At 37.0% G+C, this 23,758-nt stretch overlaps 1 protein-coding gene across 15 annotated transcripts in view; it reads left to right on the top strand.

Annotated features, from left to right (window-relative positions):
• The first annotated feature begins 21,387 nt into the window (after positions 1-21,387).
• R3HDM1 (R3H domain containing 1) overlaps positions 21,388-23,758 on the top strand; it is a 119,842-nt gene continuing 117,471 nt past the window's right edge. For 14 of the 15 annotated variants that reach the window (XM_082465788.1, XM_082465797.1, XM_082465801.1 and 11 more), the window contains exons 1-2: positions 21,388-21,529; positions 22,980-23,190. In XM_082465788.1, coding sequence (XP_082321914.1) covers positions 23,020-23,190 — 171 coding nt within the window. In that variant the 5' untranslated portion in view covers positions 21,388-21,529; positions 22,980-23,019. Of the gene's footprint in view, positions 21,530-22,979; positions 23,191-23,758 lie in introns of those variants that run through there. The other variant, XM_082465804.1, reaches the window with a different exon arrangement.

A 23,758-nucleotide genomic window follows, 5' to 3' on the forward strand; every position in this document is an offset into this window, starting at 1 on the left:
TCCACAAGATACCTGTGTTGGTTATGGATATTTTTGTTGCAATATTTTTGAAAGTTGGTCTAAATAGGGTTTATTTTTATTCCTCAGGAGTCAACCATCAACTCCTTGCTTATTCTCTCTATATACTCTTCTTAGAGGGCTCATTCATTTATTTGGCATTAGCTGTCACTCTAAGTGAAACATCTGTTCATGCCACTAATCTGATAGTCTTCATTGTCTCCCTAATCAGCCTCAGGAAAAGTTCCAGCTGTTAAACTTCGCTCTCGAGGCATTGCCTCTTCTGCTCCTACTTAACATCTTTCAGCCTCGTTTTAAAAACTCTTACTTCTTACTTTACTCTTCCTTGCACTTAAAGCTCTTGCCTTGCTGAGCTACTTTCAGTTCACCAAATTCACTCAATCCTATGCTTTTTGGCCCTTGCTCATAATGTTCCGTCTCCCCCAAATCCTTCTTTTCTCTTAATACTTCTTTGCCTGGCAAATTCCTTCAAATGATAGCTTAAATGTTACTTCCTCCACAGAACATTCCCTGACCCTCCAGAACAAGCCTTCAGTGCCCCCTTAGGTGCTTCCATAGCATTCTGTCCTAGCATTTACCCACACTGTTGTAATAATGTTTGTATCTTTCTCTAGACTGTCTGTGGTATAAAGAATAAATTAGAAGGGGGCAAGACCATTTTAAAGGTTAGAGACCAGTAAGAAGCCTCTTGGGGAAATCCAAGCAGGAAATAATGATTGCCTGTATTAGGATATTGGCAGTAGGGGGTGGAATCCAGATACTCAAGAAAGTAGGTTTGTAAGATCCTTGAGGGCAGTTTGTCCTGTTTGCCGTTAGATCTATAGCAGGGAAAATCTCACAAATCCTGCCTTATAATCATGACTCCAATTCTGTTTCCTGCGCATGGAATATTTCACTTTACCCTTAACTGTCTTGATGCCTTATTTTTGTAATTATCTGCAGAGGTCTATGAGGCTGGCACTTTGGATATCCCACTGGTTGTGAAATGTTGATTCAGTTCTTCTAATTGGGGAATATCTCAATTCTTCCTTACCACTGTAGAATCTTCTCTTCACGTGTTGAGTTGAAGAGGATGATTGGGCTTGTTTATTTGCTTACTTGCTTGTTTGTTTACTTGCTTTTGGTGGGTGGTGGCCAAGAGTAGATGAGAAACTAGTGCATTTTCTGCCCCTATACCAGTTTCCCATGCTAAATGCCCTACTTCTTAATTCTTTCAGTTATCCAGTTTTTAAAGTGTTTGGATTATCCTTGACTTAACCTTCTCTTTCATGAGTCATTCATGACTAACCAGGTTTTGCTTTGAAGTGTCTCTCCACTGTTTTCATTTTACCCCAACCATAGTCATCTTATATCTAGATTATTATAAGAACCTCCCAGTTTACATTCTTAATTTCTCTGCCTCGTTATCCTCAACTTAGGTTTGCAAGAATTATGTTGATTCTAAGCTTTGATGTTGAATTATCTCAGTGAATTGGAAGTATTATTTTAAACTCTGATGTTTGATTTTAAAGGTCTTTCATAATTGAGCCAATATTTATTTAGCCTTAATTTCTGCATAGAGAGGAAATAGTGCACTAACTAAGAGTCAAGGCTGTAGAATTTAAATACAGCCTCACATCTTGGGTCTAACAGTACACAGGAAAAATCACTTAATCCATTTGTGCCTCTGTCTTTTCAACTTTAAAACTTGGGGTAGGGGGTAATGTTTCTTTTAAGATTATTGTCATGAGGAATAACTAACATTTGCAAACTACTATTTGGCATACTATATATGCCACATTTTATGATATTGGTAGCAAATAAAAGTGTATTAACATTCATCTTAGGTGATCAGTACTGAAGCACTCAATATATGTTATATATTTTTTAATGTAACTGCACATGTACTAATAGGCAGGAAACAGAGTCATGAAGTACTTTTACTTGGGAGAAAATCTCAGGTGCAGAGTGTGTTAAAAATGCTACATGGCTTCTAAATATAAGTAATAAGACAGCTGGAAACTCATTATGACAGGACATGTGGAAAAAGCAGTCTAGGAATGAACTTCATGCCTAACAAAATGAAAGGAATCCATTCCATGAGGGACATAATCCCTTTGTGTTTATAATATCCACTTTTGCAATTAATCATATCCATTAAGAGCACATAAGCCAACAGGTTAGGCCAGGTTAATGTTGGGCCACTTTCAAGTAACGTGTGATAGAAACTTGTTATAGCATCTGATTAGCTACTTTACACTAAGACTGCTATCCTAATGAATAAAAATGCTAGAGAAAAGAAGGAGGTCTGCTGGAAAAGGTTGTACAGAAAAGTTTAAAGATGGTGTAATGAATGTCCAAATAGCCTTCTGGCTTTACCAGCTCAAAACATTTCACTGCATTTGTATGCACGCGCACTCTCTGTCTCATTTTTTTTTTCTTGGCTGCATTGGGTCTTTGTGGCTGTGCATGGGCTTACCCTAGTTGCAGCGAGTGGGGACTTCTTATTGCGGTGGCTTCTCTTGTTGCAGAGCATGGGCTCTAGGCGCGCAGGCTTCAGTAGTTGTGGCACACGGGCTCTAGAGCGCAGGCTCAGTAGTTGTGGCGCACGGGCTTAGTTGCTCCGCGGCACGTGGGATCTTCCCGGACCAGGGCTCGAACCTCTGTTCTCTGCATTGACAGGCGGATTCTTAACCGCTGCACTACTAGGAAAGTCCCTCTCTCTCATATTTTTATCACACCACCATAATTTAACATTGATAAAATATTATCTAAAATACCAACCATATTTGTGTTACCCCAGTTATTAGTAAATATCCTTTATAACTTTTTGAAAAATCCTGAATCCACTCAAATGTAATACTTTGTTATCATGTCTCTCTAGTCTTTTATAATTTTGCCTATTTTTTTTTCTTTTATAATATTGATATCTGAAGAGTTCAAGCTAGCTGTCTTGTAGAGTGGTCCACAGTCTAAATTTATTTGATTGTTTCCTCACGATAGATTCAGTTTAAATATTTTCAGAGGAGTACTGCATAGGAGATTTTTTTTGTCCCCTATTATATTACATCAGGAGGCATGTAATGTTAGCCTGTCTTATTACTGGTGATGTTAAACTTGCTCACGTCTTTAAGGTAGAGTCTGCTGGTTGTAAACACAACTTTTTCTCTTTGAAATTAAAAGTTAACGGTAACCAAAGCGTATCTTGTTCAATAACAATCTTTCATCTGGTAGGTTTTTGTCATTTATTCATGATCCTTGCTGGAATCAATTATTACATTAGTGGTTGCAAAATACTGATTTTCTACTTCTAAGAAAATGTTAAATTTCTAAAAAATTAGCTCCTGTAAGATGGCCCTTGGTTACGGTAGTCATTTACTGTTTTTATTTAGAATGTCTTAGGAAATATGTGAGAAAATTAAATTCAAATGTTGTTTTCACCTTTAAAGGTTGATCACTTAAAAAGTCACCTCTGGGATTCCCTGGTGGCGCAGTGGTTGAGAATCTGCCTGCCAATGCAGGGGACATGGGTTCGATCCCTTGTCTGGGAAGATCCCACATGCCGCAGAGCGGCTGGGCCTGTGAACCACAATTACTGAGCCTGCGCGTCTGGAGCCTGTGCTCCACAAGAGAGGCCACAATAGTGAGGGGCCCGCGCACCGCGATGAAGAGTGGCCCCCGCTTGCCGCAACTAGAGAAAGCCCTCGCACAGAAACGAAGACCCAAGACAGCCATAAATAAATAAATACAGTTTAAAAAAAAAAAAAAAAGTCACCTCCTAAGAGCTCAGGCACCAAAAAATTAAGAAAGTTTATCAGCAGTGTCAGTAATTAGATTTAGACAATTAAATTTCTGTTATTAGTCCCATAGTTGCCCCAGTTCCTATAATTCAGTTGGGAATTATGTTTTTACCTTGTAACTACACTTAAATACTGTGTTAATAGAGTCAGTGTGCTTATGTTTTTGCAGAGGAAGTTGTTGAGCATTCTGAGAAGTACAGAATGAAATTTGAGGTGCAAGCAAAAAATTAAATCTTACTAATTCATATTGTTCTTATTGAGGGTTTATTCTTTGAGAGTTTCCTCTATTACCTGACCTTGGTAGCAAGTTTTAAGCGCAGTCCCAAGATATTGTAAGAAACCTTTCTAAATCTGTGTCACTGCTGTTTATGTTGAACATTTACAGGGTACAGACAGCTAATTTACGTAATTAATGATGTAGTATCCAAAGAGAATGTTGAAGATTTTGTGTCTTATAGGCAAGTTGTAGGTTGTTCCTAAATTCAGGGTTCACTATAGATGGAATTCATTATTGACAGCTAAGTCCTTTCCTTTCAGAATTAGAGGGAGGCCTCTACCTGACAGTGATGAAACTACATTTTAAAGTATTCTTAATTATGATTTTTGACTAATTTAGAGTTAATTGAATTGATATGGCCTAACAATTTCCAAAGCTCAAAGATAAATAGAATCATTTGAAATATTATCATCCATGTATACAAGTGGATGTATCCTGACCTTTTTGACTAGTAGAAATATTCATTTTAATTTTGCTACAGTGAAAGTGGGTTCCTTCATTATTCATTTCAGTTTGTTTTTCTGTTTCGTAACAAGAGCTTTTGTTATGGTTTTTAAGGAAAGCTGCCTTGAATTTATATTTCTCATAAGTAACAAATATTTTATCTGAGAAAATATCATTTGTACCCTTTGATGGAAGCAGTAGCCATTTATGGAAAAGTCGGGGACTTGGTTATTTGTTTTTGGGTACTCGGGCTGGTACTTGATTTTTAACCTCTTACAAGTAGATGAGTACCAAAAAGTACAAGACATGGTAAAAGATCATACACTGGGGAAATAGGTATTTTGGGAAACTTTAAATTAATGTGAAATCTCTCAGACAAGAATCACTGTCTTAACCACCTTTGTTGTTTGAATAGTCAGGGAAGGTTTTGTGGGTTTATATATATTATAAACTTAAATCTATGTATATAGGTCTAAAATATAGCCTATTTTTGAAAAAGCAGTAACATTTTCTAGTTATAAAGTTAGTCTTTTCTTTTGCCATTTGCTAAGCTAACATACAGAGCACTGCTGATATGTTAAGAATTATATAAACTCTGTAAGACTTTTAACCTTTTAGTGGCAGAGAAAAGTATTATTTCTGGTTAATGGTATACATTTTTTCTTCAGATAGTATAGGTAATGTATGTCTTGTCTGATTTAGGATCCTTGGAGCATTCCCGTATGTTTATGGAAAGCATGATCTTTCTTTTACAAAATGGGAAACAGAGGCATGTGCTTTACCCAGTATTTTATTGGGTAAAATACTGTCTATTCAGTATTTTACCCAATAGACACAATTAGTTATTTTTCCCATTTCATTTTGTTTTTCTTCTCACAGTTATTGAACGTTGAGTTTCAGTTAATTCCTTTTATTTTAAGTCTGCCACTTGAGCTAATACAGACAACAAGCATCTGACACAAGGCAGAATTGTCTTCTGATCACAGTTGTATTGCTGTCTCCATCTGTTGGTATGAAGAAGTAATGCTCTTGCCAGAATAAGCCAGTTCGTTTTAATTTTAGCAGAAACAAATTAAGAAATAAGGAATTGTGCTGTTAATGCATTTTCTTTCTTTGTGACAGTTCAGTCAGTTTGAAGATGGAAAACTATCATGGGATGTCAGCCTTTGTAAGCAGATTGTCTTTGAGTTTTGTTTTTTTAAGGCTTTCTGTTAGTGGCATTAAAAGTGTCAGAGGGCATTATTAAAAATCTGATATATTAACCCTGCCTAGATTCCATACATTTTGTTCTTTAGGGAATTAGGGGAAAACATAATTATCTCAACTTTTCTCATCAGCGTGCAACAAAAATTTAATAGCGAGAAATCTCAAAAATCCTGGTAGTCTTAGCACATTGCACAGTTTCATGGGCTTTTGCATCATTGCTTCTGAATTGCTAATGAAGAGCTCAATATAGCTTCCGATGCATTTCAGATATTCTGGTTGGTGACTGGCTAGAGTGTTACTGACATCATAACATACAGCTGTTGACTTTCTATTGTCTCTGAGTCCTCGGCAAGTGCTTTAGTCTACTCCCGCAGCACTCTCCCAATGCCTGACTAATCAGCCGGCTGTGTGTGCGGTGAGCTCTGTAGAGGAGCAATGCAGAGCATCAGTTTACAGATACTATGGAAAGTACATCTTCATTCACGCTGTATGATGAAGCAAATACCAATACGATGAAGGTATGTGACTCTTAATTCATTTAATAATGTGTACGAAAGGTAATCAAATGTATGAAGAGTTATTCATGCTCACTTAGTACCCTAATTTCTGCTAGGGAGATGTGTGGTAAAAATCCTTACTGTGTCCAAAGTGAGAGCATGTTTTTAAGTGTTTTTTGTTTATTTTTGCAAAGATATGTTTGTTTAGATTGATAGAATGAGGAGTAGGATTCATTTACTTCTCAGCTGTAGTACAAGTTTCTTCTCCCCTACCCCCCAGATTTGTGATACTCTTCATACCTTGTTGATAGAATGGTTTACCCTAGTGCTCATTGGTATTTCTGTATAGAAGAACAATTTGTCAGTCGGGAAAATGACTTCTCTTTCAGGTTCATCTCAAAACAGACATGCTGTGTGGTTTTTTCATCTTAAAATTTTCATTGTGGAACAAGTACAGTGTGGATGAGACTCTTCTTTTGGAAATTAAAAAACTAAGAACCTTAATTTTCGAAAATCTATGTAAATTTTTGTACTCCTTTTTGGGAGAAGAGGTAGAATAGTTTTTAAAGTGCTTATAACAGCAAAACCTAGATTTGTCCTTGCTGTGATTAGCATAATCAGATATCACATTGCAAAAGAGAGCAAGTGCTAAAACCAAACTAATTTTTGAGAACTATCTGGTTTCTAACCATACTATCTAAAAACTTTGACATTTATCTTGACGTTTTATGATTCTTCAAAACCAGAATCGTGCCATACAGGTGATATTGAATAACTAAAATATGTCCATTAGTGTATAATCGACTTGTTTGGGAGATTTTTGAGAGTTTTGCTTGCTTTTTACCTGGATTTAGCTGAAATGTTAACAGTATTTGGAATTGCTGTGATGTTTTCAAACCCCTCTCCAATATGTAACAATTATTTTGATCTTGAGAAATAACTCATCTTTTTTTAGAGGAGCTAAGAGGAAACTCACTAAATGGCCTTTATTCAATGCTGAATATCATTACTCCTCTTCCTTTTGTTTCTTTCTGATTCCCAACTGTGTAAGTAATTAGAATCATGAAAATATTAATAGCTATTATTAAATTTAGGGTTTTTTATTAGATACATTATTTCAACCTAATACCAGGAGAATTTCATCATCATTTCTTTTTTAAGCTTCAGGTTTTAAATTTTATGTTGAATTTTATTAGATACATTATTTCAGCCTAATACCAGGAGAATTTCATCATCATTTTCTTTTTTAAGCTTCAGGTTTTAAATTTTGTGTTGAACTACGAAAGAAAAAAAAGAAAATTAACAGCACATACTCTCAATTCTTACCTACAACTGCTTTTATCCATCCTTTGTTGCATTCCACTTTTCTCTTTTTTAAATATCTTTCCTCTTTTTCATTTATTCTGTTTTTTAGGTTTCTTTTTATGTCTCTCTCTCTCTCTGCCCACCCCCCCCCCCCCACAGTGTGTGTGGTGTGTGTGTGTGTGTTTGAGTGTTTGTCTCCCTTGCTGTCTGTCTCTTCTCTCCCTCTGTCTCCCTCCACTGGCCTGTTGGTCTTTCCCACTTTGTCTCAGTCTGTCTCCCTTTCTGTCATTGCTGCCTGGAGTCTCAGAGTCCCTCTCGCGCTCTGACTGAATCAGTCTCCGTCTGTCTGTCTTTCTTTCCTTTTCTGCTCACCTGACTCTCCCTCTCCCTGGTATCTCCCTCTCTCTGTGGGTGTCTCCCTCTCACTGCCCAGCTGTCTCTGCATCTGCCTCTCCCTTTCCCTCTCTCTGTCTCTGTCTCTCCCTCTCCCTCTCTGTTAATCTTGTCCATCTTTCTCCCTTTGTCTGTGGTGTGCCCTCCACTGTGCCCCTTCCTCCGTCTTTCTGTCTGTCCCCCACCCCTTCCTTCTCCTGTCTCACCCTCATTTTACTCCTTCGTGCCGTGCCTTCTCCCTGCCTCTCTGTCCCTGTTTGTGTCTCCAGTCTTCTTGCTGCTGTTCTGTTAGTCTTTCTGCCTCCATTTCTCTCTCCCTCTTGGCATTTTGCTCCCTTTTCCACCCTACCCCTAGGTCTTTCTCGTTCCCGTCCAAGCTTCACTCACACACATGCACTCTCCAAATTTTCATTGTCGTACAGGTTTTCAGTTTTCATTGGAACCAAATTTGCACTTGACTTTAAATGTTTTTTGGTTATTTAATAGCAGTTACTGGTTGCATTTTAACTTATGTTAAACTCTGCACTTACTAAAAGAAACTATTGGGTAATAATTAAATATACTTTAAATAAACAGATTTTACCCTTTCCTCAATGTCTTTAATTTTTAAAAATTTATGTTCCTGGCCTTATAAGTGGATTGAAATGATCACATATTGAAATTGTCATTTAAAATATTTTGCCTTCCAAAGATACACATTTTAGACTGTTAAAGGGAATTCTTTTTCTCTTAAATGATTTTTCTACTAATTTTCCTGTTTTTTTTAGAAAGCAGTTTTAGAATTTTCACTTTTCAAGATTCTTAAGACAATATCTACTTCATAATTGTGTTCCAGGTTATAGGTAAACTTGTATTTTTTTATACCTATATGGCTTTTTTTTTTAATATACCATTCTGTATTTTCCAGATGTGTTACAGGGGATATATGTTGGGATTTTTAACTTTTTATTTTGAAATAATTGTAGATTCACAGGAAATAGCAAAAATACTAGAGAAGTCCCATGTGTATTTTTTAAAGGTTTTTAACATTTAAAAAATGTTTTTCTTAAGATTTTGTGCCTTGTATCTCCGTATTTAAAATAGTTTGAGGAACAGAAATTCACTTAGCATTTACCTATTTACATAATCACAAACCTAGCAACTGTCATCATATTGTTTTTATTTTGTTTCGTAAAATAGATTAAGACAGCAAGTTGGTGAAGGCATAGTATGTCTTAATGGCACTGTGGTTTTGTATAACTCACATAGAGCTATCAGGGAACACAATTAAATTTGCAATTAACAAGTTATATATGTTTAAGAAACAAAGAAAGATGTATAAGATGAAAATCTTTTCAGAGCTGAGTTAAATGTCATTTTCATGTATAACCCTCCCTCCTGTGAAATTATGTAGCACTTCTCTACATCCTTTTGGTGCCTCTACTGATTGTCATAGTTCTCGTCTATGCTATATAATCAGACTCCTGGTCGTGTGGGGCATGGGGTAGGAGTGAAATAGAGCCAAAAAAAAAAAAAAAAATTGTCTCTGCAAATCTTCTTGTCACACCTCCATAGCTGAGCAACCCCCATTCTGATTGATATAAGATATCTTTAATAGAGTTAATATAATGGTTTTTCTCAATTAAGTTCCTCTAAGCCCTAGAGTTCCACAAGTGTACTTTAGTAACTAGAGAAAAACTTGAAGACCAGTTAATATCTCTCAATCCAGCCCACCTTCTCACTTGAAAATTACAAGTTTGTGTAAAATATATATATGTGTATGTACGTGTGTGTGTGTGTATACATGTGCCTGTGTGGATATGTGTGTGTGTTTCTCCAGAGCCTATACGTGAATCTTAATTAACAACCCTTGTTTTATATTTCATATATGACACACACATAAAAATGTTGTATGTAACCTGCATATATAAAATATAAAACAACAGTTGCTAACTAGGCTTTATGTATGTGCTTCTAGACAACCAAAAACCCCTAAAACCAAACCAAATATCTGTGAACATACACGTCCCTGAGTGCTGCATCTCTGCAGAAAGGATCCTTGGGTTTAATAAGTTTCTCAAGCGGGATCCTTTTATGGTCTAAAAATAATTAAGAATTACTGCTTTATGGTATCTATAAATCATTATTTAATCTACTATGCTGATTTGACATCTTCTCTCTTTTCCTTTATTTTCAAATACTTAGAAGGTATATGATTTCCTTTTTCAACAACAAGCACTTCCACAAAAATTACACGCCATTTGTTTTGTTTTGTTTTGTTTCAAGGAGTTTGAACATATGCAGTGCTGATTACCAAGCACATCTGATGTCAAGCTATAGTATAGGATCACCAGAGAGAGATAGCAGAATGTTTTATTATCTCAGTACTTTGAAAGTGCTAGCTAAACCACAACTTCTTTTAATAGGTAGAAAATAAATGACAACAAAAATTGTAGACTGAATGCCCCCGTTGAATTCCAGTGACACAATTGTAAAGTAAGCAAAAGAAACTTATTAAATATTAATAACTGCTAAAACAGTATGATGAAGTGGACATAGCTTAAGGAATAATGAAAGCAAGCCATTAAAAAATTCAATGTGAAACGTATTAGACTGGATCTATTCATTTTGTGCACAGCCATAGGAAGTTGAACCAGTTAAATTGGACAGAACCTTAGGTACCTTAAAGAGAAGTTATATCTGCTCACTGTACAAGTATAGTGGATAGTGTGAATTTCTAGAGACCGGGAGTTTCTCAGCGGTGTTCACGCACGCCTAGCAGCAGCATCTTCAAGCTATAATAGTGTTTGCACTTTGTTGTACACATCCTTTTATAGAGTATGAAGGTAGATGATGGCCACTGAAAGACAACACCTGTTCTACCTCAAGCTGTTTTTAAGCTATTTTTACTGACTATGAAATGCTCTTTGACTGAAAAGAAATAAAACATTTTTGAGCCTTTTTCACCTGAACAAAATCCCTAGGTGCTTTCTTGAAAGAGGGTTGTGATCCTTTGTTAGAAAGAATGTAGTTGGCAGTTCAAGAAATGAAGAGTGGCACATTAGTAGTTATAAAACAGAATGTCTGCCAATTGTAACCTAAATTAAAATCCTGTAAAGGAAACATTTTTGTCATAAGGAGGAAATGGGTCATGTTAGACCTAGTGATTCAAATGCTAGAGAAAATGAAGTTTCACATGTTGATGAAATACATTAAGCCATCAAAGAACCTTCGGGTGGATTAGATAAATGTGCCAGGAGCCCAGCATGAATTTTGCTAAGACTCTTTGATGACAGAGCTTAATACTTTTAAGGCCCGCAAAGAATTTCCATTGTGATCCTGTGATAAGAATGAAATGCTAGTCATGGATAAAAAGTACGTAGAGATAAATTCATTTAGTTATATTTGTAGTACAGAGGAAAAAAAAGATCAAGTGAAATAGAGTTCTGAAGGAGTAAAGAGAACACCACATCAGAGTCTAGCTAAAATACCATAAAGACAGAACACTTCTGATAGAATGGCCTAGGACTTGCCACAGTCTGTATAAAGATATGCCTTCTCATTGATGGCATTAGGAATGGCTGAATAAACTAGGATTATGCTCATGATATTCACTTTCATTCATGAACTGTAAACTACAGACATTATCATATGTGTAGCACAAAGTTATCATAACCTAGCACAAAATACATTAGCAAGAATGTAATGAATGAGACTAGACTATGCAAAAGGTTGATAACTGCAATGGCTTGTGACACTAAGTAACCCAGGGTTAGGCCAAGCTTCACAGGTTAAGGGCACGGTCCTCCATATGTCTACCCTCACTTCTGACCAACTGGCTACAAATTTGAAGGTTCCCGTTACCCCCTCAGGTTTGAAAAATTCACTAGAATGACTTATAGAACTCAGGAAAGCGCTGTACTTAACGATTACAGTTTTATTGTAAAGAATACAAATCAGAACCAGCCAAAAGGAGAGATACATAGGGCAAAGTCTGGGAGGATCCCAAATGCAAAACTTCCCTTTTCCTCTCTCCATGGAGGTAGGATGTGTTACCCTCCCAGTACAGAGATATGTGACAGAATATTTGCAGTTTGGGGAAGCTCACCCAAGCTTCAGCATTCAGAGTTTTTATTAGTGTTTCATTACTTAGGCATGGTTGATTGAATCATTGGCCAGTCAGTTGAACTCAATCTCTCACCCCCCTTCCCTTCCCAGAGGTCATGCTGATATCACATTGGCTCAGAGCCCCAACTTTCTAATCACATGGTTAGCCTCTCAGGTGTGGCCAATGCCCATCCTGAGTCATCTCATTAGCATAAATTATGTAGGGGCCCCACCATAAGTTACCTCATTAGCATAAAATATCAGGACCCACCATCAGTATTCCCATCACTCCAAAAATTCCAAGAATTTAAATTTATTTATTTTTTGGCTGTTGCCGCATGGCTTTTGAGAACTTAGTTCCCTGACCAGGGGTTGAACCCAGGCCAAGGCAGTGAAAGCACTGAGTCCTAACCACTGGACCGCCAGGGAATTACCCAAAATTCCAAGAATTTAGAAACTACCTCCCAGGAACCGGGGACAAAGGCCAGCCAAATGCTTTACTACACAATATTTTATTTTCTAACTGTTGATAGTGTCTTTGGTGTTCTTTATTAGGGAAATAATTTACTTTTCTGGTTCTCGTTATTATAAGAGATAACTCTGAAGTCAAGGCTGAATAAACAGATGTTTTGGGCTTCCCTGGTGGCGCAGTGGTTGGGAGTCTGCCTGCCAATGCAGGGAACGCGGGTTCGGTCCCTGCCCGGGGAGGATCCTGCGTGCCGAGGAGCGGCTAAGCCCACGAGCCACAACTACTGGAGCCCGTGCTCCGCAACAAGAGAAGCCACGACACTGGGGGCCCTGCGCACCGCAACAAGGAGTAGCCCCCGCCATAGCTAGAGAGAGCCTGCGCGTGGCAACGAGGACCCAACACAGCCAAAAATAAAATAAATAAATAAATTTAAAAATAAAAAACTTAAAAAAACCCCAAACAGATGTGTCTCCCTTTAAATAGCTCCCTTTAGCTGGTTCCATAGCTTAAAAGCATCTCTAAGTAGATAATATACTATGTAAAGAATGAATTATAATCAATTCAAACTCAATATGGAACAAAAATCTATATTCTCTCTTCATACATGCCCATTATCTTAATTTCTCCTCTCACATCCTCATTATCTGTGCTCAGTTTCCAGAAATCTAAACCTTTGAATGTTCTTTATTTCCCAAAGCACGATCAGGTGGTAAGACCAGTCTTTTTTCTTCCACATGGTCTTTAAAGGGAATCTTATTATGTGCCAAGAGATCTTATCACAGCCTGATTTATTTATTTCAGTCCTGCATTTAACATATAGGTAGGGAGCTCCCGATATGGTCCATGATAGGTTTAGAGTTAAGGCAAAATACATTTCCCCCTCACTAGCACTCTATTAGGAGGTAACTTATAAAGCCTTCAGGTACAGAGTTACATTAATGGCCCAGACTTTATCGCATTGTCTCTTACCTTCATCTGCCAATATCTAAACACCTCCCGAATCTCACCAAGTTGTCCCAGAATTCTCCAAGGTATCTCGTTAGCTCCTGAACAGCCCTTCCATGCTCTTTCAGTTTTGTCCTTCTCTGGCCCATGGCTCACTGCCACTTTTCCTAGTGCTTGCCATAAATTTGCTCATGTCCCTGCCAAAAGTTGTGTCTCCTAGTGCTCCCTAATATAATTAGTCTTCAGGGTGCCGTATTCACTAGAATCTAATGTACTTGCCTCGATCGCTTGCGCACCACGAGCTGTTTGTCTCCCCCTTCTCCCCTGCTTTGGTTCTCTAATGGAAACACTTCCTTTAGCTTCTGCTTCAGCTCAAACTAGAACCCCACTACATAAAAATATAGAAAGACTTCTTTTAGGGCTCTAGAATTCCTAACATCCAACTTCTTACGTTTTGATTTGGCTTCTTAAGCACTGTATATACGGTGATATAATGTCAGATCTGGAAATGGCTGTGAAAGGACATTAGCCTGTCCAGTAGCCAAGTAGGACCTGAGCTGTCTCGTTTCAGTTACTTCCATTGCACTGACTTCAGTTAAAGAATCTCAGAAACCTCCAGTCTTGTCATCTACAGACTTCCCCCCGGAAGGACTGTGCCTAAACAGTTCTGGATATTGGAGTCAGCGGTAATGAGCCCCCCGCTACGGACTCACTCCAATATTTATCCTCACCCATCATTCCTCCAAAACTCCACGGCTGTCCCAACTTCCTCACTTTTAGCAAATTAATGTTCTAGGTAAAATAGAGAAAGTGTTTATATTAGATATGAATTCCCTCAGTTTCCTGTCAGATTCCCTTCAGTTTCTGAGGACAGTGAATACTTGTAAGGCTTCTCTCTTCATTTGTGCTTGTGACCCCAATTCTTCATTTCTTTCCACTTCAGATTTTCCTTCTCATTCTCACCCTTTCTGCCTTTTAAGCCTCCAGCCTCTCTCCATCCTTTCTCTAGTGGCCTCTTCTCTTTGCTACACGCTTTCTATCCTGACAGCCTTCCCCTAACTTTGCATCTCCTGCTAACCTGGTTACCAAATCCAGTAGACTCCTTTTGTTCCTCCGCCTTCCTGCTCATCTCCTAAAGGTTTGGTGTTCCCCAAGGATTCTATCCCAAGGCCACTAATTTTCTTACTCAGTGGTTTCTCAGCAACTTCATCTAGGTTGATAATTCAAAGCTTCCATCTATACAGCGATTATTCTACCCAGTAAATAGCATCAGCCCTGCCTTCTGTCCTTAGCACCTGACCATCCAACTCCCGGTTAGATTTCTCCACCTGGATGTCCTGAAGGTACCTTAAATTTACTGTATACAAAACTGAAATTATTGTTCTGCACCAAATCCTCTTTTTCCCCTCCTATGTTTCCTGTTAGTGGGTAGCAAGCACACCTACACCTTTATTGTATCCTGTCATAACTATTCTGTCACATCCCTAACCTTTCCCCTGACCACCCCTGTATCTAGTTGGCTTCCCCCAGTTAATTAGTTTCTGTTATATCAACCTCTTCATTTCTAGAGGCAGTATATATAGGTAGTGGCTAATAGCAGGGGCTCTGGAGCCAGAGTACCTGAATTCAAATCCTAACCCTGCCACTTAATAGTCATGCAACCTTGGGCAAGCTGCTTGATTTTTCTCTGCCTCAGCTTCCTCATTTGTAAAATGAAGATAGTAAGAGCACCTACCTGAAGGGTAGTTTTAAGGATTAAATGAAATATCAATAATACAGTTAAAGCATTGGGAATAGTGCCTCATCAATAATAAGTAGCTATTTAAGAGTTTGTTGTTAATATTATTGGTTTTAACACACATACCACAATCAGTAATTGTCTTGTTTATTTTGTTTCTGCAGTAGAATGTAAGCACCGTGAGTACTGGGGATCCTGCCTTCCTGGTTCACTGTTACATCCTCAGCACTTAGAGCAACCAACCAAACGATCAGAATGAATGAATGAAATCTCCTTTTCCCTTTTCAGCTTTCACCTCTTAATTCTTTGTCTAACCTCTGTGGTCAGTTTCCATCACAATTCTCATAACGTTTTATCTGCTGGAACAGAGTCCATCTATATTGTAGCTAAAGTAATTCTCCATGGCCTCTCTTAAAATATGCTCCTCTATTATTCAGGCTTTCTGTCCCTTATGAGGTCAATACTAAACTTCTCAACTTCAAATACATCCACCCTTTGATGTTATTCTCCTGTTGTTGGAGCATTTTTAATGAAAAAAATGTCAAGACCAAAAAAAAAAAAATTCAGCACTTAATTATAACAAACATTCAGAACCTACTATTCAGAATTAGCAAATGTTAACCTTTTGTTGTGTTTGCTACAGATTTTTTTCTTTAAGAAATAAAATAATAAAGACATGATTAAAACCCCTTTACTATCTCACCAGAAACCCATTCTTTTCTCCAGAGAGAATTACTAACATAAAATAGGTGTGTATCCTTCCCATCCATGATTGTGTGGTTTTAAAATTTTTACCTAAGTTGAACTGTATTATAGAGATCATTCTGCTTTTTCACTAAACAGTCTAACATTCTTTTGGGGACTTGTATTGATACAGCTTTAGTTCATTCATTTAAATTGTTTTAGCGTATCGTGCAATATGAGTATACCATAGTTGTTAAGCTTTTTATTTTAATCAGTTTCCCTATTGGTAGACATTTGGTCTTTCCCATCCTTTAAAATAAAGCAATTCAGTGAATATTTTTGTACGTGTCCTCATGTACGTGTATGAGTCTCTTCACTGTGTAGATCCAGAAGTGGATATGTTGGGCATAGAATAAGAGGAATTTAAACTTCATTTGTTATCACAAATTGTTTACTAATGTGAACTCACAGTGTTTGAGAGTTCCCATTCACCATGCCCTGCCAACTCTAGCTATCATCACATTTTTTGTCCTCAACCTCAGTTCATACGCTCTATTTCCGTTAAATGGGCTTCTTTTTCCTTCTCCATTTTTCTACTCAGAATGCAATGAATTTGTGTAACACCTTACATCGCCATATAACTTTTTCCATAAAAGTAATTTGTCTCATAATACGGTAGGACTCCACTAATAAATTATTCCCTCCCAGTCTTTAACTTAGCAAACCTTTTCTTCTCTTTTTAAATATCCTCTTAAAATTATTTTATGTATTTGTTGATAAGTGTCATTATTAACCACCTCATTTGGGTTTAACAAACTCTTTCAGGTCACGGTAGTTCTTTTCTCTTATGGTCATTTTAAATAGTATAGCTAATACTTATTGCAGCTGTTACCACTTTCTGAGGTTGCTCAGTAAACTTTTATTGGATGACAGCAACTGTTTATAAATCACATAGACATTTAGCATTTTGAAATGTTTTGTTCAAGTAACTGACAAGTGATTGACTCTGAGAATGTGAATTTCCACTATTTCCAAGTAGAGCATAAACAGTGGGGGGTTTTTTGCCTTCCTCCCTAGAGGCCATTAGCCAATTGGTTGTGTCAATTTATAACCTTAGGAGAAGCTGTGTGTTGGTTTTGTGCGTTTGGTTTATTTTATAAATGCACCCGCCTGATTACATTTTTTCTCTAAGGGAAGAAATACAGCATTGTGTCCCTCTAATGAAATGACATTGAATAAGGGAAGAACAATGCTGTGTGCTTTGCCAAATTCTGTTCAGGTAACTTCAATGATGTGACTCTTCCCCCCACCCCAATGTTCATGTGAAGAGAACTCTTTTTTTTTTTTTTTACCTGTTGGGCCACATTTCTTTCCTCCCCCCAAAAACTTTAACTTTTTTTGTGTGTGTGTGTGCCATGCAGCTTGTGGGATCTTAGATCCCTTACCAGGGATCAAACCCAGGCCCCTGGCACTGGAAGTGTGGAGTCCTAAACACTGGACCGCCAGGGAATTCCCTTAAATAATTTTTTTTATGTTTTATCTAGAATAAACTGGTTTTCATTGTGTGAAATTAGAATATTTATTCTAATAATATTAGAATATTATTTTTGATTGCTTAACTCTTCAATTCTTTTGTGCTGTAGAACCAAATATTAGGCCATAGGCAGAATAAGGTGGTCCTTTGAATTAGCAGTATCAGTGTTTCATTTTTATTGCCGAAAATTGTATCTGACATTTTCAGTGGAGAAACTATTTATTCATGGACTGCATATACTTTCCAAATGTTGATCCTAATTCTGCCCTGCTTTGTTACCTGGAGGAAGGCACTTAACTATGCATATTTATCATTTGTAAGCTCCTAGGCTTCATGTTGTTCCTTCGCCACAAATTGAACCCTTATTGCCAGCCAAGTTTACATAGTTTTAATACTTAAGATCAAGAGATAGAGAGAATAAGACAAAGTGGATGATTACCTGACAGTTCTGATAACTCAGTAGTGATTAGCCTGACTGACGATGGATAAGAAGTCAATAGTACGTAGCTGCTATCTATGTGAAAAGGATAAGTTTACTACTTTCTGTCTTGAACACGTTACCGAGTTACCACACGTTCTAAGTAGTTTTGAAATAAAGATGCTCTAGCCCAAATTGCTTCTCTTCTTGGTACAGCTGAATGATGATACAGCACTGTGAGTAAGAGCTTGCAGTGAAGCACCTATCTGCCCCGGTTCATATCCTGCTTCATATCCCACTCTTACCAGCTATGTGACTTATTTGAACTTGGGACAAATCAATTTCTCCATGCTTTAGTTTCCTAATCTGTAAAACAGGGATATTAATAGAACCTACTTTCTAGAATTATTGTGAGCTTTAAATGAATTAGTTATGAAAGGTATTAGAACAGTACCTGCACATGGTGAGCTATTTATGAATAGTTTGGGTGGTAGTTATTTGTATTTCTTTTGTAAATTGCAGTTCCCATTTCTCTCTCCTTTTCTCTTTGATTTTAAGACCTTGTTTACTTTAGAGATTTTGGCACTTTTGTGTTGGAAATATATTTTATTACATCAATTTGCCTTTTAATCTCTGTTATATTTTTGTTGTACAGAAATATATTAAAACGTCATTGTAAGTTTTGTTAAGATTTTTCTTTGATAGCTTCTAGATTTTTACATCATGTTTGGGAAGGACTCTGTCACCCAGTAATTATAAAACATTTCCTATATTTCCTGTACTTCTATAGTTTTACTTTTTTTAGGTTATAATCTTTAGTTTTCCCTTTAATTCCCTTTTGCTTATGGTGCTGAGGGGGTGCCAACCTTTTTGTGCATAAGGTTCTGAAGATTTTATTATGTCTACATACATACATGTGGCATTTCTCTTTTGTTGGCTACCTGGTAGCACAGAAATTGTATGTAATCAAATCTCTGGTATGTCCCTAATAAGTAACATGTTACCGAATGGAAGAATGTTTTTTCAAAGTTGAGTATGAATTTTGAGCACATATATCCATCTCTTTTAGGTTGAAACAGAGTCTGAGAAACTCAGTTTTTAAATATCAGTAACAGTAGGTACTCAGATGTATGCACTTAATAAATGCCAACTTTTCTTTTTCTCTTAAGTTGTCTTTCTATTGTAGAAACCTACCAGATTCATTTAAGTTCCTTAATCACTTTGACTTACTGTCTAACTATTTATTACATTAGGATGGTGCATTTAATTCACTCCTAAGTGTTGTGGCAGAGATGTAGTATGATGTGTCTGTGCCTTTATGTAGTTGACGCCTACATGTCCACACAGCCTTAGGTAACCCCAGAAGTGTAGGCTTTGTGCCAAGATAAAAGGGATTTTGTTTTAGCGAATACCAGAAAGCTGGAATACCTCTTTTGCTTGAAGATTTAGAGAGGAAAACATTTGTATTTAAGACAAAGACATTGATATTCATGAGAAGAATGCAAAGCTTATGTGAATTTTGGATGTTAAATGAGAAGGCGCTAGTGAGAGCCCCTTGAGGCTGTTGCACTGCCTCCCGTAACTTACACACGTCCACACAAACGCTCGTCCTTCTCCTCTGCTGAGCTTTGTAGGGTACGTGCACAATGAGGCCTGAGGTGTGCAAAGCCCCTGCGCACCCGTGGTGGGCCTGCTGTCAGTCTCCGTCATGCAGGGTGTAGCCAGGACACAGCCGACTAAGCCTCAGCCAGTTGTTGCCCTAGGGCGGTTCTGGCCAAGGAAGGAAGCTAGCATTTTTGGAGTGCCCACTGTGTAAGAGAGGCTGTGGCGAGTGCTTTACATTTAAACCATTCAGTTCTTCTAACAGTTTATCAGCTAAGTATCTTTTCCCCACTTTATAGTTTAGAAAATTGTGACTCAGAGAGATTAAGCAGTTTACCGAGGTCGTAACTGGCAGCGCTGGGATTTAAACTCAGGTCTAAGGCTAATGCATTTGATCTTTGTATTATACCAGTTGTCTCCTTCCCAGGCAATAAGTGGCCATTTGGTTCAGCAGCATTCATTAATCTCTTGTCAAGTGCTGTGGCTTACTAGCAAGTATTGGTCGTACAGATTGGTTGTATGACTTTGGACAAGTCATTTTATTACACTCCTGGGCGCTCATAACTTGCATGGTAAATTATATGATTGGACTCGGTGGTCCCTAAGGTTGCCCAGGTCCTCAGAGGATCGTCTCATCCTCGCGTTCACCGTTTCACATTGTGCCTCTTCCTCATTACACCTTGCAGCTGTTACCTTAGTGACGCCTTATTCATTTCTTAAATGGATTACAACCATGCTTCTTTAGAATTTCGATGTTAAAGGAGTCATGATTAAATCCCAAAGTCTGCAGGAACACAAAGAATTTGTCTGCTTAGTGAGTGCTGCCATCTTGTGTCTACCATTTTATGAGAGAAAAATTTTTTAATGAGAAAAATTATATTTAAGTATTTTTTGGTTTGTTTTGGGTGGATTTCTTTTTTTTTTTAAACCTAGCCATTTGATTTAGTGGCCCAGAAACCTTGGTCATATTGAGATGACAATGTCAGTTAAAAACAGTTTTGACATTTGTTTATGATACCTCCTTTTCTGTTATCCTGTAGTCAAACAGAGTGACATTGAGATGTGAAAACTAATGTGTATCTGTATCAGGGTTCTAAATAACTCCGTTTCAAAATTGTTTTTTGAAGAGTTAGTATAAGATGTGAATTCTTCTATGATGCATGCTCGGCAGTATTAGTATTGTATCTCTTGGTGTTTAGACGTCATTATGCTCAGTTGTTTCACCTTAAAATTGTGCTGTTCTGTTTATTGACAACAAAATTGTCAAAGGAAGATGGAAGAGCTATTTAGGATTTTTAGAGTGTTTTTTTGCTGTGATGTAGTCACTTGCACCAAAAAAATTTTAAATGAAACTAACTTTCAAAACATGACACTGAGAGAATTTTGGCATTAGTCTTTCAGATGTCTTTATAAATAGTCATGCCACCCTTTATAGACAATGTGCGTTTCTTTGAAAATGTTTAATGGCTTATCAAAGCTTTTGTTCTTTTGTACTTTTAAAAACCTGGAATATGATTATTTTTCAGAATTACTGTCTTAAGTCCATAGAGTTGTAGCTCTGGAAGAAAACTCTAAAAATCATAGTTCTTGGAGGCAAGAACTGGTTCTGATCTTGGCAAAACCTTTTAAAATGAAAATTATATCTCCCTTACAACACAGACCACATACTTGGTTCTGAATACATTCCCTTGCTTTCTTCTTCCTTCTGCTTTTACTACAGAACTCTCTAGGTGGCCTCATGGTTTACCCAGGCTCACAAAACCAATGCATGTCAGAATTGGTTGTAATTAAGTGTTCTGGCTCTTGTTTAGGACAAGAAAATAATAAAGTCACCAACAGTAATATTTTAAATTTCCAATTTACTGTGTAGTGTTTCATTTCCCTTGGCTATTTTGTTATAATGTTTTCTTTTGTTTTAATTTTAGGCCACTGAAAGGTATGATATATTTGATCCAAGACAGTCCATTTCAGTCCAGGAATCTACAGTGGTGACAAGGACATGGGACTCCTCCTGCCAGATTCCAAATTGGTCAAGACAAGTGACATCCTGGCTGACAACTGTGAGAAAGAACGTTGGATTATTTTATTTTATTTTTGTGGGACACCACAATCCCACATCCATAGGACACATCAGGTAACCTGTCTTGTCACTTGAGAAAAACATCTCACTTTTTCTTTCAAAATCTTATATACAAAAAGCAAGGAGCCAGAGTACTTTAAGTACCCCCTCCCGCCTTAGTAACCTTACTGTTTTGAGAATGAACCACTTAACTTTGGTGTGGATATAATTAAGGAAGACTTTTTTTTTTTTTTTTTTAAGCTTTTCAGATGTATTTATGGATTCCTGAAATCTGTTTAGATACTTAGTTGCAAAACATTCTTTCAGGAAAAGAACTCTTGAATTTTCTATATAGGAAAGACAAGTTCTACTGGTTTTTTTCACCCCCCTCTAGATTTTATTACGAAATTTTTAGAAATACGGAGAAGTTGAAAGAATTTTACAGTGAACAGCCATTTAACCACACCTGCATTCTATCATTAACATTTTATCATGCTTGCTTTAACCTGCATCTGTCCATCTATATCCATCCCTCTACCTCTCCATCAATTCATCTACATTTTTTTGATTCATTTTGAAATAAGTTGTCTTTGTCCTCACCACACACACAAAAATTTAATTATGTGGGGTGATGGATTGTGTTAATCATTTCACAGTATATAAGTGTATCAAATCATCATGTTGTACTCCTTAGGCTTACACATTGTTATATATGAATTATATCTCAATAAGGCTAGAAAAAAACAAGTGGTTTACATCAAGTTCTGCTGTTCAGGTTCACATTTCTCACATGTCCTAAAATGACAGCTTTATCTGATAACAGTCCTATTTGATATTCAGTGTAAAGTCCCCATTGTTGTCTTAAACTCACTAAAGATATGAAGTATATTGGCATCTTATATATTTGATCTATAGGAGCCCATATGTGTTGTTTGACCCTGAATCACATGAGTCAGGAGAGTTTTCAATGCTTGATTCATAACACTGAACAGTTATTAGTGAAGATTCACAACTGTGTTTTATATAGAATGTTACTGTCTGTTTTTTAAGTTATTTCCTTTTGGAATTGCAGGTTAATGTAACAAATTAGAAATTTTAGAAATCTAGATGAAAGCTATGACAGGAAAATTTTTTTTCACAGGGTAATACTCATAATATCCCTTCAGAGAAAAAGATTTCTGATGTCATCTAAATATACATTTATAATTCTCCAACCATTACCTTACATCTCAATAGGGCTTATTCCTTAATGTTTCTTGGGAATTTTCACAAGTGGTGTGCACATCAAAATCACCTCATACCCTTATTATAGCCCTTATCTCATTGTTTTATGATTTTTTTTTTATTTGAGTATGTCTGCCACTAAACTGTATTTTACAGTTCCTTAGAAGCAGGAATTTTGCTTCTATCCTTGTATATTTGACATTATTCCTGGAACACAGAAGGCACTTAGTCAATGTTGTGCACTAACTGAATGTAAGAAATGTTTCAAACTGAATTAAATTTTTTTTTCTTGCTTGCTAAGGCTTCAGGTTCCCTGTAGAATTCTAAAATAACCTTTGCTAATGAGGATGTCTGATACTGTTACTGTAAAAAATGAAACTGAAACAATGAAGGATTTGGAGGCAGAAGTGAAAGATGCAACTGGAGTTGAAAATCTTATCAAATCCGAAAACTATGGGAAGATTTTGGCAGAGAAGAATGAACGTTGCATTGACAACAATATTGATTTGCAGGTAAACAGGATTTTTTCCTCTGTCTGCAAATACTAAATATTCTATATATAATTATACTTTTCATATAAAACTCACTTTCAGAATTGTAAAAGGGTAAGTTGACCCTTTGCGACATGCCTACCAGCTGTTTTTTGGAGTCATCTGGATTAGCTTGTTGAGTCTAGCTCTTTGATACGCTTGTATCATGTAATATATTTCTTTTTATTTGTATGTGGCCAATATGTTTTTTTAGTGGCTTTATACTTTTTCGTTCCATTCTGCACCTAGCCGTGTTGTGAGAGTCGAAAATAACCTAAGATTAGAGGAGATTAGAATTAGAGAGATTGAAACTGCAGGAGTTCTATTGGCAAAAACAACCCTGGGGAAGCAATTGATCAACTATGACTGAGAAAAGAGTTTGGTGGGGAAAAAAAGGTCACTTGAGGCTTTTGATGCTACACATGTATGATGACTTAGAACTAACCACTCAGAAGGCTTTTAGACTTAGAACTAACCACTCAGAAGGCTTTTAATTCTAGGCATGGATAGAAATTGATGAGTTGGTCCACAGATTCAAGATAGATAAAAA

Source organism: Balaenoptera physalus, assembly GCF_965194825.1.
Source record: "Balaenoptera physalus genome assembly, chromosome: 6".
Lineage (NCBI taxonomy): Eukaryota > Metazoa > Chordata > Mammalia > Artiodactyla > Balaenopteridae > Balaenoptera > Balaenoptera physalus.